Here is an 18333-nt window from a genome sequence, read left to right on the forward strand (position 1 = left end):
ACACTCGCTCTGCTCACACGATTGGAGTTTTGTACATGAGTGGAGGACGGTGCTTGCACTTGTGTGAAGTTCCACTCGCACGAGCAGCAGACACTTACACTCGTGCACGAAGCTCCTCTCGCGCAAGCGGAGGGCGCTTGTGTTCATTCACAAAGCTCCACTCACATGAGCGTGAGCGCCCTCCACTCACACAAACGGAGCTTCGCGTTTGTGAGCTTGCCTGCCCCTCATGCAAAGGGAGCTTCACGTGTGTGTGCTTGCCCATTTCTCCTGTGGCCCAGTTTTGAACAGGCCGCAGCCTGGTAGTAGGCTGCGGCCCGGGAGTTGGGGCCCCCTGCTCTAGTCTAGACAACATCTCTTCGCCTATTCTATCCCAGTCTTTCAAGATCAGGGATGTCCAACTCAATTTCATTGAGGGTCACATCAGGACTGTGGTTGACCTCAGGAGGCTGGGGGGGGGGCGTGGCCAACTGGGGGTGTGGCCGACTGGGTGGGCATGGCCATCTTGACACCACTCATTGGGCCGACTGAGTAGGCATGGCCAACTGGGGGCGGGAGCGCGCACGAGGGGGGTTTCACACACGTGCTTGCTCACACCCATAATTCAATGGTGCCCCTGCGCCCCCGCGCATGCGCACACGACCCCCCGCGCTCAACCCGCTTTTGGCATGCGACGGCAAAAAGGTTACCAGTAGGCCCATTTTTTACCCTCCCCAGGCTCCAGAAGCTTTCTTGGAGCCTGGGGAGGGCAAAAACAGCCTTCCCCAACATCCCGGAGGCCCTCCGGATGCCAGAAACGGGCTGTTTCCCATCTTCCGGTGGGACCGGAAGGCCTGAAAACTAGCTGGCCAGCGTGCATATGCGCACTGGAGCTGAGCTAGTGCAACGCACATGTGCCCACAGATATGGCTCTGCATGCCATAGGTGCATGCCATCATGGACCTAGAGTAGACCAATCTAAATCCTAAAATGCTTGAGAATTCATGGAAGAATTCAGACAAATCAGCCATCAAAGGACCCACAGAGGCAAACCACATTTAGATACCAATCAAGAGAGACAGCAAAAAGCTAAGAAGGAAACTAAAAGACCACAAGAGTTTCCCCTCCAGCAGCCAACACTCAGATAAAAAGGGTTAACACCAGATGAACAATCTAGCCGCAAACGATATCCTAATCAAAGAACTACTAAGGAGAAAACGATTTTCCTCCCATGCCATCACTCTGCTAAACAACTAATTTCTACAACACTGTCAAATTATCTAGTCTATCTAGAGGAGCCTTGGTAGTACAGTGGTCTAAGGCACCCTGTTATTAAACTGGTTATTAAGACCAGCTGCCTGCAATTACTGCAGGTTCGAAACTCGCCAAGGCTCAAGGTTGACTCAGCCTTCCATCCTTTCTAAGGTAGGTGAAATGAGGACCCAGTTTGTGGGGGCAATAAGCTGACTTTGTATAAATATACAAAAGGATGAAGGCTATTGCTTAACGCATTGTAAGCCGCCCTGAGTCTCCGGAGAAGGGCGCCATATAAATCAAATTAAAAAAAAAAAAAAGACTATATTTCTATTATTCTTCTCAACTTTCCTATTACCTATCCCCGTGATGGCGAACCTATGGCACGTGTGCCATAGGTGGCACGCGGAGTCATGTTGCCTGGCATGCCAGCTCAGCTCTGTCAGCTGATTTTCGGCTCTTTTGGGCCCACCAGAAGAGGGCCTGGGGGGGGGGGGAAAGGCCCGTTTTTCTTTCTCCCTGGCTCCAGATCCTCTCTATGCATCTGGGGAGGGCGAAAACAGCCTTCCCCACCCCCTCGGAGGCCCGAAACGGCCCATTTCTCAACTTCCGGCCTCCGAGGGGGTGGGGAAGGCTGTTTTCGTCCTCCCCAGATGCATAGAAAGGATCTGGAGTCAGGTGAGAAAGAAAAATGGGCCTACCGGGCCATCGCGTGCCAGGAGTGGGGGAGGAAGGGGGGGTCACGCTCGCATGTGCGTGGCGGGGCAGATAGAATTATGGGTGTGGGCACATTCACGGGCAAACCTCACCCACCCCACCCCTTCCTGGCACGCGATGGCAAAAAGGTTAGCCATCACTGACCTATCCCCTTATCTTCTTATGACTATAACATTGTTGCTTGCATGTTAATAACAATGATTAATATTGTTTATTTAGTATCCTAGTTTGATTTATGTTGATTGCTTATTTAGTATCCTATGACTATCACTAAGTGTTGTATGTTATGATTTATGATGAATATATTTTTACAATGATGATGATCATGATTTATCACTTGTTGCTTGTATGTACACTGAGAGCTTATGCACCAGAGACAAATTCTTTGTGTGTCCAATCACACTTGGCCAATAAAAAATTCTATCCTATTCTATACCTCCACCAGCACTCACAGGGAAGCTACTGGACATAAACAGAGAGCAAACTCTACATACACCAGCATTAATGATGTTACGTACCGTAGTTGGATAATGAAACATCTGCAAACAAACAACCAAGCTTAGACAGCACTAAGGACCCCACAATCATCCTTCTTTTTCACCATACACCCCATTCCCTTCTAGCACTGATGATGTTACTTAGTTGGGTAGCAAAACGTCTACAATCAAACAACCAAGGTTAGAGAGCACCAAGGACCCCACAATAAGAGCCTCAGTGGTGCAGCGGACTAAAGTGCTGTTAAGTGCTAGCACTTAGCTGCCAGCTGCCTGCAATTAGTGCAAGTTCGAATCTCACCAGGCTCAAGGTTGACTCAGGCTTCCATCCTTTCGAGGTAGGTAAATTGAGGACCCGAATTGTGGGGGCAATAAACTGACTTTGTATAAAAAAGAACACCGCTTAGGGGGGGCCCGAAAGCCCTACTAAGCAGGTATATACAAAAGTATGAAGGCTATTGCTTAACGCATTGTAAGCCGCCCTGAGTCTACAGAGAAGGGCGGCATATAAATTGGACTAATAAATAAATAAATAAATAAATAAATAATCCTCCTCCTCCTCCCCATTTCCTTTTAGCACTGATGTTGTTATCTAGTTGAGTAATGAAACGTCTACAATCAAACAACCAACCTTAGAGAGCACCAAGGACCCCACAATTCTCCTCCTCCTCACACCCCTCTCCCTTCATGCATTGAGGATGTTACCTAGTTGGGTAACAAAACACCTGTGAGCAAACAACCAAACTTAGAGAGCACTAAGGACCCCACAATCCTCCTCCTCTTCTTCCTCCTCCCACCCCTTTCCCATCTAGCACTGACAATGTTACTTAGTTGGGTAATGTCATACCTGCAAGCAAACAACCAAGCTCGGAAATCGCCAAGAATTCCTCAAATAAATAAAATGAAAGTGACCAGCCAGTACCTCTGGGATGAAGGCAGAGCTGTTGGCATCTCTGGGGCCCAGAGCATCACAGAAGATCTCCTCCACCAGGTATTTTCTTCCTGGAATCTCCACCACCGAGCAATTCCCAAAGAAGGCCGAGAACTTCTCCACGTCCAATGTGGCGGACATCACTACAACCTTCAAGGGTTCCTTCCTTTTGATTTCTTTCTCGTGGTGGAACAGCTGCTTCAAGAGGCCAAAGAGGATATCCTGAAAGAGAGGGAGCACTACTAATGTCCACGTTTTGGAAAATAGTCCACTTTCAACCATGGAACACATTAGTGGTCTGTCACAGCCAATTATTTATTTATTTGTTTGTTTGTTCAATTTATATGCCACCCTCCTCCAAAGACTCAGGGCGGCTTACAATGCACTTATAGCAATAGCCTTCATTCTTTTGTATATACCTGCTTATTAGGGCTTTTGCCCCCCACCCCCCATAAGTGGTGTTTCTACAAAGTCAGTTTATTGCCCCCACAATCTGGGTCCTCAATTTACCTACCTCGGAAGGATGGAAGGCTGAGTCAACCTTGAGCCTGGTGAGATTTGAACTCGCAGTAATTGCAGGCAGCTGGTGTTACTTAACGGCACTTTAGTCTGCTGCGCCACCAAGGCTCTTATAATTCTATAAGTATTCTTTATTGCATGAAGGTTTATTTTTCAACTTTCTACTCCAGTTTTCAGAAGGCCTTGAGGTCTTCTGATGACCTAACATCCAAATAAATATTAACCATCTTCAACTCTTAGCTTTTTTTTTTTAATTTATTTTATTTATTGGTTCGATTTATATGCCGCCCTTCTCCGGAGACTCAGGGTGGCTTACAATGCGTTAAGCAATAGCCTTCATACTTTTGTATATACCTGCTTAGTAGAGCTTTCGGCGCCCCCCCCAAGCGGTGTTCTTTTTTACACAAAGTCAGCTTATTGCCCCCACAAACTGGGTCCTCATTTTACCTACCTCGAAAGGATGGAAGGCTGAGTCAACCTTGAGCCTGGTGAGATTTGAACTCGTACTAATTGCAGGCAGCTGGCAGCTAAGTGCTACTTTAACAGCACTTAGTCCGCTGCACCACCAAGGCTCTTTGATCTTTTCATTGGCAAAAATATTCCCAGCCAGGGGTGGGCTGCTGGGGGTTCCCAAGGGTTCGGGAGAACCTCTAGCTAAGATTCTCTGCAGTTCGGAGAACTCTCAAATCCTACTCCTGGCTGGCCTCACCCACCCCTCCCCTCCCCTCCTAGGAGTCCCCACGCGGCCTGTTTTGGATGCAGGTAAGTGCAGGGCGCGCACGGAGGCTTGGGGAGGGTGAAAAATGAGCCTACCAGAAGTTCGGTCTCCAGAGGGCCTCTGGAGCCTGGGGAGGCCGTTTTCACCCTCCCAGAGGCTTGAGGAAAGCCTCCGTAGCCCGGGGAAGGCATAAACGCTCCCCCCACCCCTGCTGTGGTGCAGGATGCTGACTAGGCCACGCCCACCATGGCCACGCCCACCCAACAGCCAGGCAGAGAACCCCTTGCTAAAATTTTTGAAGGCCACCCCTGTTCCCAGCTGTCCGGGAAATACCAGCTAAGACTGCAGGTAGCCCTCGATTTGTGACCACAATGGAGCCCAACATTTCTGTTGCTAAGCAAGCCAGTTCTTAAAGTGAGTTTTGCCCCATTTTACAACCTTTCTTGGCACAGTTGTTAAGTGAATCGCTCTAATTGTTAAGTTAGTAGCGCAGCTGTTAAGTGAATCTGGCTTCCCCATGGCCATTCTGGTCAGAGGGTCACAAAAGGTGATCACACTACCCCCGGGGACACTGCAACCGTCATAAACATGAATCAGTTGCCAAGTATCTGAATTTTGATCATGTGGCCACAGGGATGCCACAACCGTTGTTAAGTGTGAAAACGGTCATAAGTTCCAGATGTAAAATTAGCATCTGGTTTACCCGAATTGGTCCAAACTGGCTGAATCCAATCCCTGCCTTCAGTCCTTGAGCTTGACACCCTGGCCCCAGGGGTGGGTTCTAAATTTTTTTACTACCGGTTCTGTGGGCGTGGCTTATTTTGTGGGTGTGGCTTGGAGGTCATGTGACTAGGTGGGCGTGGCTAGCTGGTCAGTCATTTCTGGAAGGTCCTCGCACTTATGACCAAGTCCTTGCACTTACGACCCGACTCATTTGTTTGCTTTTAACACTGATCAGCTGTAGGGCGGCCCTTTGAAGCCCAGCGGCAAGAGTTTAAACAGTTTTTTTCCCTCTAGTCATCAGCTGGGACTCAGGAGGCAGCAATAGATTGGGGGTGGGACCAAATAAAAGGTAAGAATAACGTGGGTGGGGGAGAACCGGTTCGGTGATGTCATATCGTCACCGCTACCAGCTCGGCCGAACCGGACTGAACCGGGAGGAACCCACCTCTGCCTGGCCCTAAAGTATTACTTTGACCTCGGCTGCATTCTTTTTTTTTTTTCTGCATTAAGTCCTAGTATCTGAGCTTACACTTTTCCTCCTGCCTCCCATGCCCACTTCTTCTTATGCTGTATCTTTCAGACCTAGGGAGTCCTTTAGGAGCGCACCACAGAGCAAAGTGTTTAAACACTGAATAATTTATTTTATTTATTTGGCTGGCTGGTTCAGCTTCCACACCAAGCCAGTGATATAAATCTTAACTGGCTTATTTCATTAGCACTGACCGTGCAGAGACTCCGTTCGTGAGCTTCGTCCAGAATAACGACGCCGTATTGGGTCAGATGCGGGTCTGCCAGGATTTGCCTTAACAAGCACCCATCCGTCAGGTACTTGATCGCCGTCTCCTGTGCCATTTAGAATCAATATTTAGTCAGGAATGTCCTTTGGATTATAGCAAAGAAAACTCTTTAAGCTGCTTGAAGGAAATCCTCCATTCAGAAAAACAATGCTTTTTCTTTAATGACTTTTTAAAAAGTGTTAAAAAGTAAAGGGAACCGTTTCTCTTGACTGTAGGGGGCGCTGCTCATCAAATAAGCACTAGGGCTTATTTTCGGGAAAACACAATTTCAGGCTGGGCGCCCCGGCCCCGGCACGCACACAAGAGGCAGCAGCTGCAGCCCACTGGGCTCTTGGCTGGCACATTCTGGGGCTACGCAGAGTGGAAGGCATGGAGCAGAAGACAATAAATAACCACACATCTCAAGACTGAGCTGGATTCGAACCCATACCTCTGAGATGCATTCCTCAAAGCGAACCTGGTATCCCACAAGGCCTCCCACTGGGCAGCCTAGCTCCTCTGCCACTCTTTCGGCCACAGATATGGCAGCCATGCGCCGTGGCTGGGTCACAGCAATTGTGCCGTGCCTGGCATACCCTATAAAAAGCAAGTAAAAGACATTATCGGGTTTTGGAAAAAGAAAGAACAAAAGACCCTAACCCTTTGAAAAACACGTGTTATTTTATACACCTCTGTGCAGGTACTCCTTGACTTACAACCATTCATTTAGTGATCATTCGAAGCTACAAAGGCACTGGGGGAAAAAAAGATGACCATTTTTCACACTTACGACCGTTACAGCATCCCCCATGGTCATGTGATCAAAACTCAGATGCTTGGCAACCGACTCATATTTATGACCGTTGCTGTGTCCCGGGGTCACGTGATCACCTTTTTCGACCTTCTGCCAAGCCAAGCCAATGCCAGAGTCATTTAACATCCGTGTTACTAACTTTAACTGCAGTGATTCACTTAACAACTACAGCAAGAAAGGTCGTACAATGGGGCAAAACTTACTTAAAAACTGTCTTGCTTAGCAAAGGAAATTTTGAGCTCGATTGTGGTCGTAAGTCAAGGACCACCTATACCAGTCGGGTTTCAGGTCTGGGCACAGCACGGAAACGGCATTGGTCGCATTGGTAGATGATCTCTGGAGGGCTTGGGACAGGGGTTGCTCCTCTGTTCTGGTCCTGTTAGATCTCTCAGCGGCTTTTGATACCATCGACCATGGTATCATGCTGCACCGACTGGAAGAGTTGGGGGTGGGAGGTACCGTGTTGCGGTGGTTCTCCTCCTTTCTCTCCGACCGGTCGCAGTTTGTGTTGGCAGGGGGGCAGAGGTCGACCTCGAGGCCTCTCGTCTGTGGAGTGCCGCAGGGATCGGTCCTCTCGCCCCTTCTGTTCAACATTTATGTGAAGCCGCTGGGCGAGATCATCCGTGGCTTCGGGGTGAGATACCACCAGTACGCTGATGACACCCAGCTGTACATCTCCACCCCAGGCCACCCCAATGATGCCCTTGAAGTGATGTCCCAGTGCCTGGAGGCTGTGCGGATCTGGATGGGGAGGAACAGGCTCAAGCTCAACCCTTCCAAGACTGAGTGGCTGTGGCTCCCAGCATCCCGATATAGTCAGCTGATTCCATCGCTGACTATTGGGGGCGAGTCTTTGGCCCCCACTGAAAGGGCTCACAATCTGGGAGTCCTCCTGGATAGGCAGCTGTCCTTGGAGGAACATCTGACGGCTGTAGCCAGGGGGACTTTTTGTCAGGTTCTCCTGATTCGCCAGTTGCGGCCCTTTCTTGATCGGGATTCCCTGTGCACAGTCACTCATGCCCTCGTCACCTCTCGCCTGGACTACTGCAACGCTCTCTACATGGGGTTCCCCTTGAAGAGCACCCGGAGGCTCCAACTGGTCCAGAATGCAGCAGCGCGGGTAGTGATGGGAGCAGCATGGCGCTCCCATGTAACACCGCTCCTGTGCGAGCTGCACTGGCTCCCAGTGGTCTTCCGGGTGCGCTTCAAGGTGCTGGTTATCACCTTTAAAGCGCTCCATGGCATCGGGCCTAGCTATCTTCGAGACCGCCTGCTGCTACCAACGACCTCCCATCGTCCCGTGCGCTCCCACATAGAGGGCCTCCTCAGGGTGCCATCAGCCAATCAATGCAGGCTGGTGACCCCCAGGGGGAGGGCCTTCTCTGTGGGGGCACTTACCATCTGGAATCAGTTGCCCCCAGAGATAAGGAGAATCCAAGACCTTAGCGCCTTCCGCCGTGCCCTTAAAACCCACTTTTTCCAGCAAGCCGGGCTGGCTTAAGAAGAAATTTTAAATGTTTAATTGGTTTGTATTTTTAATTTTGGGCCAAATTTATATATATTTTAATTGTTTTTAATATTTGTATTTCATGTTTTTTAATTCTGGCTGTACACCGCCCTGAGTCCTCAGGGAGAAGGGCGGTATATAAATTTAAAATAAATAAATAAATAAATACATACACAAGAATCTAGTGCAGTGATGGTGTTAGGAAACGGTTATTTGTCTAACTAGTTGGTCAGGCAATGTATAAACCAACAATTTAAGTTTGCAGTCAGAAAGGTATCATATTGCTTTAAGACTGTATTGCATCATCCTGTATCCTGATTGGCTAAGCTCTGTAGCCAATGTACTTAAGGGAAGTCAGGATACTTGTGTGGATACTACACCATTTTGCCTGTTTATTTGCTGTAACTCTCTACATGATTTCTCTGCATGATCACTGTTTGATCAAGCTACATGTTGCTTTCTACTATTTATTGAATGTTTTGATATTGAACTTGTTCCTGTTTTGAAACTCAAGAAGAACTGTTTTAATGTGTATGACCACAACTGGTAAGAAGACTTTGTACTTGAAATATCCCTGGATTGATCTTTTAACTCTCGTCTTATCTGTGTATGACTTGGATTGTTTTTGGATTTTGCATTACTTTTTCTAAAAGTAAAAGACTACAACAACTCAGTGTGTTTATAAGTTGACTGTGATTGTTCACAACCACTCCCAGTCGCTTTTCATGCGTTTACTCAAAGGGTACTCTGCTCAATAACCCACAACATCGGTTATGAGCCAAGAATATCCTTAACAGATGGCTAACATTTTCTAGACCGAGTGGCCAAAGCGCATACATGCACATGCGAATACGCATGTGCCCAAATCCCCAAAATGCAATGTGTGCAGAGTTCCTGCACGCCCCCATACGCATGTGTGTGTGGCCCACTGCACATATTCCCCCCCTGCATGTGCACATTGCCCATGTATGTGCCCCACCCCCCTGCAGGCACCCCACTTGTGCTTGCACGTGCACAGCCCCACACACCCCCTGCCCCCCATGTATGCACGGTAGAGACCTGAAGACTAGCTGGCTGGCGGGAGGTACATGCGCATGCGCAGCAGAGCTAAACTGGGGCAACACGTGCCATAGGTTCGCCATCACAGGTTTATGGCAATCTAATAACTCTAAGCTAATGACACACTTAACTCCGCCCTCCCAACTCTGCCTGCTCTTCTCCTATATAAACCTTGGAAATTACTCGCGCCCGTGAATCTTGGAAGTGGGATACACTCGTGCATACATGCTCTTACCTTCTTCAAACAAGTATTTGGGAAGTTGGGTGGTTTTTCCGCTTCCCGTCTCACCCGTCACCACAACAAATGTGTTGCCTTGAATAGTCTCCACTAATTTCCTTTGGAATTTGCTGATGGGCAGCTGTGCAGAGTTCGGAGTTTTTTTCTTTCCTCCCTTCGGCATTTCGGGTTGTTGCTCTGTGGGCACAAAACATGAGCAAAATGGAGAAACGTGTGGTTAAGCGATAAAAAGAATCCCAAAATTAACAAAAAAATTTGTTAATTTTTATTTATTGTTTATTTATTGGTTCGATTTATATGCCGCCCTTCTCCGGAGACTCAGGGCGGCTTACAATGCGTTAAGCAATAGCCTTCATACTTTTGTATATACCTGCTTAGTAGGGCTTTTGGGCCCCCCTAAGCGCTGTTCTTTTTTATACAAAGTCAGCTTATTACCCCCACAATCCGGGTCCTCATTTTACCTACCTCGGAAGGCTGAGTCAACCTTGAGCCTGGTGAGATTTGAACTCGCAGTAATTGCAGGCAGCTGGTGTTACTTAACAGCACTTTAGTCTGCTGCGCCACCAAGGCTCTAATTAATGTTAAGTTAATGTTAAGTCCTTTGGAAATGATGAAACCTGCCCAAGGTTCTCTGTAGAGCAGGGTGACTGAGCTGGCTGGTGTGTGTGTGTGGTGTGTGTGTGTGTGTGTGTGTGTGTGTGTGCATGCGCAGGTGGCGCGCAAAATAATAGGCACAACTTTGCAAACAAAGGCCCACTTTTTTTTCTTTTTACGTGCAGGGTTCCAATCACAACATTACACCTTAGATAAAGGTAAAGGTTCCCCTTGCACATATGTGCTAGTTGTTTCCAACTCTAGGGGGCGGTGCTCATCTCCGTTTCAAAGCCGAAGAGCCCGCGCTGTCCAAAGACGTCTCCGTGGTCATGTGGCCGGCATGACTCAACGCCAAAGGTGCACGGAACGCTGTTACTTTCCCACCAAAGGTGGCCCCTATTTTTCTACTTCCATTTTTTTTACCTGCTTTCGAACTGCTAGGTTGGCAGAAGCTGGGACAAGTCACGGGAGCTCACCCCATTACGCGGCGCTAGGGATTCGAACCGCTGAACTGCCAACCTTTCGATCGACAAGCTCGGCGTCTTAGCCACTGAGCCACCGCGTCACTGTACATTGCACCTTACTTTTTGCAAAATTTGGACTCTTTACGGCTAGTTTTCCTGACTTTCAGATTGTTCAGCTGCAGGTAAAAGCAGAAACAGAAACGGTAACAGAGTTGGAAAGGACTTTGGAGGTTATCTATTAGTCCAACACCCTGCTCAAACAGAAGACTTGTACTATCTCTGATAAACAGCTGTCCAGTCTCTTCTTAAAAGCCTTCAGTGATGGGGCACCCACAACTTCCACTGGTTAATTGTTCTCACTGTCAGGAAATTTCTCCTTAGTTCTAGGTTGCTTCTCTCCTTGATTAGTTTCCACCCATTGCTTCTTGTCTTGCCCTCAGGGGCTTTGGAGAATATCTTGACTCCCTCTTCTTTGTGGCAGCCCCTGAGATATTGGAACATGGCTATCATGTCACTCCTAATCCTTCTTTTCATCAAACTAGACATACCCAGTTCCTGCAACCGTTCTTCATATGTTTTAGCTTCTAGGCCCCTAATCATTTTTGTTGCTCTTCTCTGAACATTTTCCAAAGTCTCAACATCTTTTTTTGAGATCTCGAGGCCACCTTGTCTTTATTTTTTTTACATCCATGGAGATTCTCAGTCATTCAGTTCACAGTTGTCCCAAAGGTGTTTTTTCAGGAGGTAACTGGACTTGCTCGTTTTTTCTTTGAAGATGTTTTGCTTCTTATCTAAGAAGCTTCTTCAGCTCTGACCGGATGGTAGGGAATGGAATATAAATATTGTTTATATTTTTTTTATTTTATTTTATTTATTTTTTATTTTGATTTATATGCCGCCCTTCTCCGGAGACTCAGGGCGGCTTACAATGCGTTAAGCAATAGCCTTCATACTTTTGTATATTTATATAAAGTCAGCTTATTGCCCCCACAAACTGGGTCCTCATTTTACCTACCTTAGAAAGGATGGAAGGCTGAGTCAACCTTGAGCCTGGTGAGATTTGAACTTGCAGTAATTGCAGACAGCTGGTGCACTGTAACAGTGCTTAATCAGCTACGCCACCAGGCTCCTATTTATTTATTTTTTATTTTTTATTTTAGTTCAAATTTATATACCGCCCTTCTCCCTAGGGACTCAGGGTGGTGTACAGCCAAATAAAAACACATAATAAATACATTAAGGACAGATTAAAAGGAAATATCTCAATTTGGCCCAAAATTTAAAAAGACAAACAAATTTAAAATCATTTAAAAAATTTGTTAGGCCAGCCCAGCTCGTTGGAAAAGGAAAGTTTTAAGGGCACAGCGGAAGGCACGGAGGTCTTGGATATTAATAATGGATTGTTAATATGTGTGTTGGATCTGGTCTTTGGGTGTTCAGTGAATTTTGTTGTATAAGTATACTGTGTATACACGTACAATGACAAGAAAGTTATTATTATTACTATTAAATATAAATCCTTCCATTCCCCACCATCCGGTCAGAGCTGAAGAAGCTTCTTGGATAAGAAGCGAAACGTCTTCAAAGAAAAACCAGAAAGCCCAGTTGCCTCTTGGGGGAAAAAAAGCACCTTTGGGAACATTTTTGTTTCCATCGTTATGCAGCATTGACTAAATGTGCCACACTCCATCAGTACTATTGATCACAGAAGGCATTTTCAGACGATGCGAGGGGCAATCCGTTGGGGCAATACACCCATAGCTCTTAACCTCATCTCAAAACAAACCGAAAGGCAAAGGGAGGCACTTCCAAATGCATGCACAGTCAGAAACCGGTTGGTCGTATTGCAACCATTTCTGATTTGCAACAAAAAAAAGGGAACAAAAGTACTATTAGCACAGAGTTTACAATTCCCCAAGTTGGGGAAACTGCATTAGGGGAAAAGGGACACATTAACCTGGTGATTTTAAAGAGGGGAGGGGGAAATCTATAATAATTGCAATACTCTGGGTGAGGCATGCTGGGAGACGTAGTTCCATAGCATCACAGCACAAACCAAGGAACATGAGGCTTAAGCCGAGCACCACCTCACCTCCCCCACCAGCCGACGTCCTGCGCATGTGCTGTACTACACTCCCCATCCTCCACGGCCAGCAACGCCTTCCCACTGGAAACAGTCCTTCTTACCTTTTGCAGGCCAGCCCTTCCATAAGGAGCAGCAGCCACGTGACTCCTGGAGAGCACGTGGTTAGCACACACACACACACACACACAGAAACCGACGTCACAAGCCCCACCTACCTGTCTAGCCCCGCCTCTTTTGTGATCAGCTGTAGCACTTTGGACTGTCATAGAAACTGATTGATTGATTGATTGATTTAGGAAGAAAGGGAGGGTGGGATTGATTATCTGCTATCAATCTAGTCCGGGATTTAGCAATTGCACCGATTAGGTGAATGAACGCTGAAAAAGTGGCCGAGTTCTCACGATTACAGGATAGCAGATCTATTTGCGATCCTCCACTGCCCTCTACAGCAGGGATCTCCAACCTTGGCAACTTTAAGACTTGTGGACTTCAACTCCCAGAATTCCACAGCCAGCTTTGCTTCAACTCTGGGAGTTGAAGTCCACAAGTCTTAAAGTTGCAAAGTTGGCTGAGGAATTCTGGGAGTTGAAGTCCACAAGTCTTAAAGTTGCAAAGCTGGCTGAGGAATTCTGGGAGTTGAAGTCCACAAGTCTTAAAGTTGCAAAGCTGGCTGAGGAATTCTGGGAGTTGAAGTCCACAAGTCTTAAAGTTGCAAAGGTGGCTGAGGAATTCTGGGAGTTGAAGTCCACAAGTCTTAAAGTTGCAAAGTTGGCTGAGGAATTCTGGGAGTTGAAGTCCACAAGTCTTAAAGTGGCCAAGGTTGGAGACCCTCTACTCTACAGCACTCTTTCCTGGCAATGTTAAGACGGGTGGGTGGCTAGCCAAGGAATGCTGGGAGTTGAAGCCCACTCATCTGAAAAACAAAGCTGGCTGTGGAATTCTGGGAGTTGAAGTCCACAGACCTTTAAGATACTGGCTGGGGGATGCTGGGAGCCGAAGTGTTGGAGCTAAGGAGCCACCATGAGAAAGAGTTGGCAAAACAGCTCAGTTCAAATTGGATCTGACCGAGAAGGAGGCTTAGCAGAAGCACTTCACTGAGGACTAGGAGCATAGATTTTTCCAAGCAGAGGGAAGACCTGCGGGAGTGCAAGGCCAGGTACTGGCGCCTGGAGGCTCAGCGGGCTCAGATGGTCAGTCAGTTCTAGGCCATGATGCAGTCCCACTGGAACAAGGCCCTCCGGCTCTTCGTCACCAGAGGCACTTCCATCCATCCAGCCTTCACCCAAAGCCCCATTCCAGGAGGCTGAAGCAGACCCCAAGTTCAAATTTCTGCCCCCCTCCGACTGACACAAGAAGACCCCGAAAGGGGAGACTCTCTGCAGCAACACAACCGTTCATTGCACGTATCCAGCCCAGGGGCCATAGTTTGAGGACCCCTGATTTAGTGCAATATAAAAAATGCAAATAATTTTTCTGTGGACCACCAAAATTTTCTCACAGACCACCAGTGGTCCACAGACCACCGGTTGGTGACCACTGCTCTATGGGGTTGCAAAGATTCGGATACAATTTAGCAACTGAACCCCAATCGAGGGCTGCCATAAAAAGGCTGTAAAATTATGAACTGACCACTAGAGGGCAGAAAAGGATATGCTTTGCTGACACTTAGGGCTCCGTTTCTCAATCTTGGCCACTGGAAGATGTGTGGACTTCAACTCCCAGAATTCCCAGAAATACAGATTCACTGAAGTTTGAGCAAACCAGGCCAGCTGTGGATGATTTTACAAAAAAATATCAGTAAGCCAAGCATGGGTCAGGCAGTTATGTGAATTGAGCCATTGCCTGGGTTCCTACTACACCTAAGGAAGGGCTAGGCAACGATAGCAACTTAAAAACCTGGGGACTTCAATTGCCAGAATTCCTGAGCCAGCATGACTGGTTCAGGAATTCTGGGAGTTGGTCGTAAAGTTGTCATAGCTGCCCATCCCTGCCTAAGAATAAACCACAGTATGCCTTACTGGTTTTGCCAAAACCTGGAAGTAGCTGCCTAGGGAATCTTGGATGTTGAAGTCCACACGGCTTCAAGTTTCTAAGGATGAGAAACACGGCCCTAAGCACAAAATATGGTGTGCGGTTGTGTTTTCTGAACTTTGCTTGAAAAATCACTCCCAAAGACAAACAAGAAGGAGAGAAAATCCTTCCCCGCCCTGTTGATTTGCAGGTTGCCTTTATCACTGGTAAAACTTCCTGGAGTTAATCTTATCAGTTTGCAGTGAAAATGTTTGCTTAAAAATAAAATGGCAAGTCGAATTCTGCCTTATGACCACTTTCCATTACGTGAGATTCCAGAGCAAACATACCGGCAAAGCAAAGGGCGAATGGCAAGAAAAGATACAAGCTGAATACACCTGGATAAGATTTTCCGAGCATGGCCGTACGTTCTCACAAATTAATTCTCACTTTTTCTCCAGATTTATACAACGTCACAGAACCTAAGGCAAATTTCTTGCCACGTGGCAGAAAGGCTCTGAATTGCCGTGATAAAAGGACAGCGTTGAATTCTCACCTTTCAATCAGCTCAAGGATTGGCCTGTTTTGCTGTAGTTTTTTTTTTTTTTTAATTTGATTTATATGCCGCCCTTCTCCAGAGACTCAGGGCGGCTTACAATGCGCTAAGCAATAGCCTTCATCCTTTTGTATATTTATACAAAGTCAGCTTATTGCCAGCACAACTGGGTCCTCAATTTACCTACCTTAGAAAGGATGGAAGGCTGAGTCAACCTTGAGCCTGGCGAGATTCGAACCTGAAGTAATTGCAGGCAGCTGGTCTTAATAACGGTGCTTTAGACCACTGTACTACCAAGGCTCTTGTTAAGCCAACTTCAGTTCTTATGTGAATTGGTCGTCACATTTACAATTGTCTCCATGGTCATGTGATTAAAATACAGGGGCTTGGCAACTGGCAGGTATTTATGACAGCTGCAGGATCCTGGGCTCAGGTGATCATCATTTATGACCTTTCCTGACGGCTTCCAGCAAACAAAGTCAGATTCGCTTAATGATCTGGGAAGCCAGATTCACTTAATGACCACGTGATTTGTTAAGAGATTGCAGTGATGTGCTTAACCACAGTGGCCAAAAAAAACACATAAAGTCGGGCATGACTCACTTAACAACCACCTTGGCTTTGCAATGAAAATTCTAGTCCCGCTTGTGGTCATAACTCTGGATCTTGTAATTCTAGTATTATACAAAATCAAGCAGCTCTTCTCTTGAGTTTCTTTCTCACCCTTCCTTGTTTCTCGGGACCGTGTCATCTTCTCTGCAAGTCTCCCCTTAGAAACTTCCTCTGTTATCCCAAGTTCAGTTCTCCATTTGCTCAGAGATGCCTGTGAGAACCAGCAGAGGTGCTAAAAGACGATTGACATGGTTTAAACAAAATGCTTCCTTGCAGTTGGGAAAATCCCAGCTTTCAATAAAATATCATTTTTTCAGGGCTACTGAGTATCTGGGAGGGGTAGGAAGCAAAGGGAGGAGGTCACGATGAGCCCTGCCTTGCAACATGATGATGAGACCCATATGATTTATATTCTCATGTTCAGTGTTGAGAGACAAGCATTTCTCACCCTTTCATCATGACGGTTTGCATCTATGCTGGAAATGACAATAAATAGATGAGGAAATACCCATATGATTTTTCAATTCATACAGTACTCCTTGACTCACAAACATTCATTTAGCGACCATTTAAAGTTACAATGACACTGAAAAAAGTGACTTATGACCATTTTTTATACTTACGTCCATTACAGCATTATTAATTATTCTCACTGTCAGGAAATTTGTCCTTAGTTCTAGGTTGCTTCTCTCCTTAATTAGTTTCCATCCGTCATTTCTTGTCCTGCCTTCAGGTGCTTTGGAGAATAGCCTAACTTCCTCCTCTTTGTGGCAGCCCCTGAGACATTGGAAGGCTGCTATCATGTCACCCCCTGGTCCTTCTTTTCACTAGACTTGACATAGCGAATTCCCGCATCTGTTCTTTAGACAGGCCCAATTCCTGCAACGGTTCTTTGTATGTTTTAACCTCCAGTCCCCTAATTCATTCATTTATAAAATGGTGTAGAAAGTTAGCACCCACCCCTCTCCTAGAAGAATGAAATATTCTAGGAAGTATTAAAAAGGCAGAATATTTCCCCCAAAAGAGAAATAGAAATCTTAAGGGACACAGAAACTCAACCCCAGCAGATATTTTGGTGCCAGCTTATCTACAAAAGAAAAGACCTTCAGCTTCAGGGTGATAGGATTAGCCCTCACTCAAGATCCAAACCAGGACAAAGCCATTAAGCCATAATAGGAATTGCCCAAAAACCCTCTTCATTACATCATCACCCAGCAAGGTTCAACCAAGTATGGGACTCAAGACAACCTACAAAGTTACCCCTGCATGGCCCCATGGGAGTCTGACAACCAATCAGAATACATTTCTTTCACAGGAACAGGAAGCAAGTTCAAAGCCCAAGAGACAGTATAAATCTCTTTCTCTCTCTCTCACCTTTGCGCTCGATTGCCCAGGATCTCAAACCATGTGATCCTGTCCACCATTAAACCATATTTTCAATCAGCCTCCCTGTTTCCATGGTGTCTTTCTTCCCACTTGGAACTGAACCCAGATGAACATTTCTTCCAACAATGGCAATCTATCAAGATAATAAAAAGACCAATGACTATGATAGGATGTGTTGTATGTTCAATGATATATTTTACTTTTTTTGATGGACCAATTACAAGCCATCCAGTTGTTGTCAACTCTTATGAGCCACACAGGTAGAACAGATACAATATTCAGAATACAGATTGTAAGATGCACAGCTGCATTTCTCAAACTTGATCATTTTAAGAGATGGGGACTTCCAACTCCCAGAATTATGGGTCTTCTGAGAGTTGAAGTCCACACAGCCTCAAGTTACAGAAACCCTAAAGTAGAGAGTGATCAAGTTGCCATAAGTTCTAGTCAGTGGTGAAATCCAATTTTTTTACTACCAGTTCTGTGAGTGTGGCTTGGTGGGTTTGGTGTGGCTTGGTGGGCGTGGCAGGGGAAGATTACTGCAAAATCTCCATTCCCACCCCACTCCTGGGGGAAGGATAATGCAAAATCTCCATTCCCACCCCACTCTGCGGACAGCCAGAGGTGGTTCACTGAACTGCTCAAAATTTCCGCTACCGATTCTCCAGAACTTGTCAGAACTTGCTGGATTTCGCCCCTGGTTCTAGAACAAAAAAATATCTTCTAATGGGAACCTTTGGGTACACTCTATCCTCTATTATATTTTTAATTTTTAATTTTTTTTTTAAATTTTAATTGATGTTTTGTCTTGTGTTTTTAAATAGGCTGTACACCGCCCTGAGTCCTTCGGGAGAAGGGCGGTATAGAAATAAAATAATAATAATAATAATAATAAT

At 46.3% G+C, this 18333-nt stretch overlaps 1 protein-coding gene across 1 annotated transcript in view; it reads right to left on the reverse strand.

Moving 5' to 3' along the window:
- The window catches only part of DHX40 (DEAH-box helicase 40), a 37826-nt gene extending 24797 nt beyond the window's left edge, over positions 1-13029 (reverse strand). The window contains exons 1-5 of the mRNA XM_070945143.1: positions 12975-13029; positions 9727-9906; positions 6563-6708; positions 6059-6178; positions 3367-3597 (exon numbers count right to left, since the gene is read on the reverse strand). Coding sequence (XP_070801244.1) covers positions 3367-3597; positions 6059-6178; positions 6563-6708; positions 9727-9892 — 663 coding nt within the window. The 5' untranslated portion in view covers positions 9893-9906; positions 12975-13029. The remainder of the gene's footprint in view (positions 1-3366; positions 3598-6058; positions 6179-6562; positions 6709-9726; positions 9907-12974) is intronic.
- Positions 13030-18333: the final 5304 nt, after the last annotated feature.

This window comes from Pituophis catenifer, unplaced genomic scaffold (genome assembly GCF_029215685.1).
Source record: "Pituophis catenifer annectens isolate HBS135680 unplaced genomic scaffold, rPitCat1.0.hap2 SCAF_1, whole genome shotgun sequence".
NCBI classification, from domain to species: Eukaryota; Metazoa; Chordata; class Lepidosauria; order Squamata; family Colubridae; genus Pituophis; species Pituophis catenifer.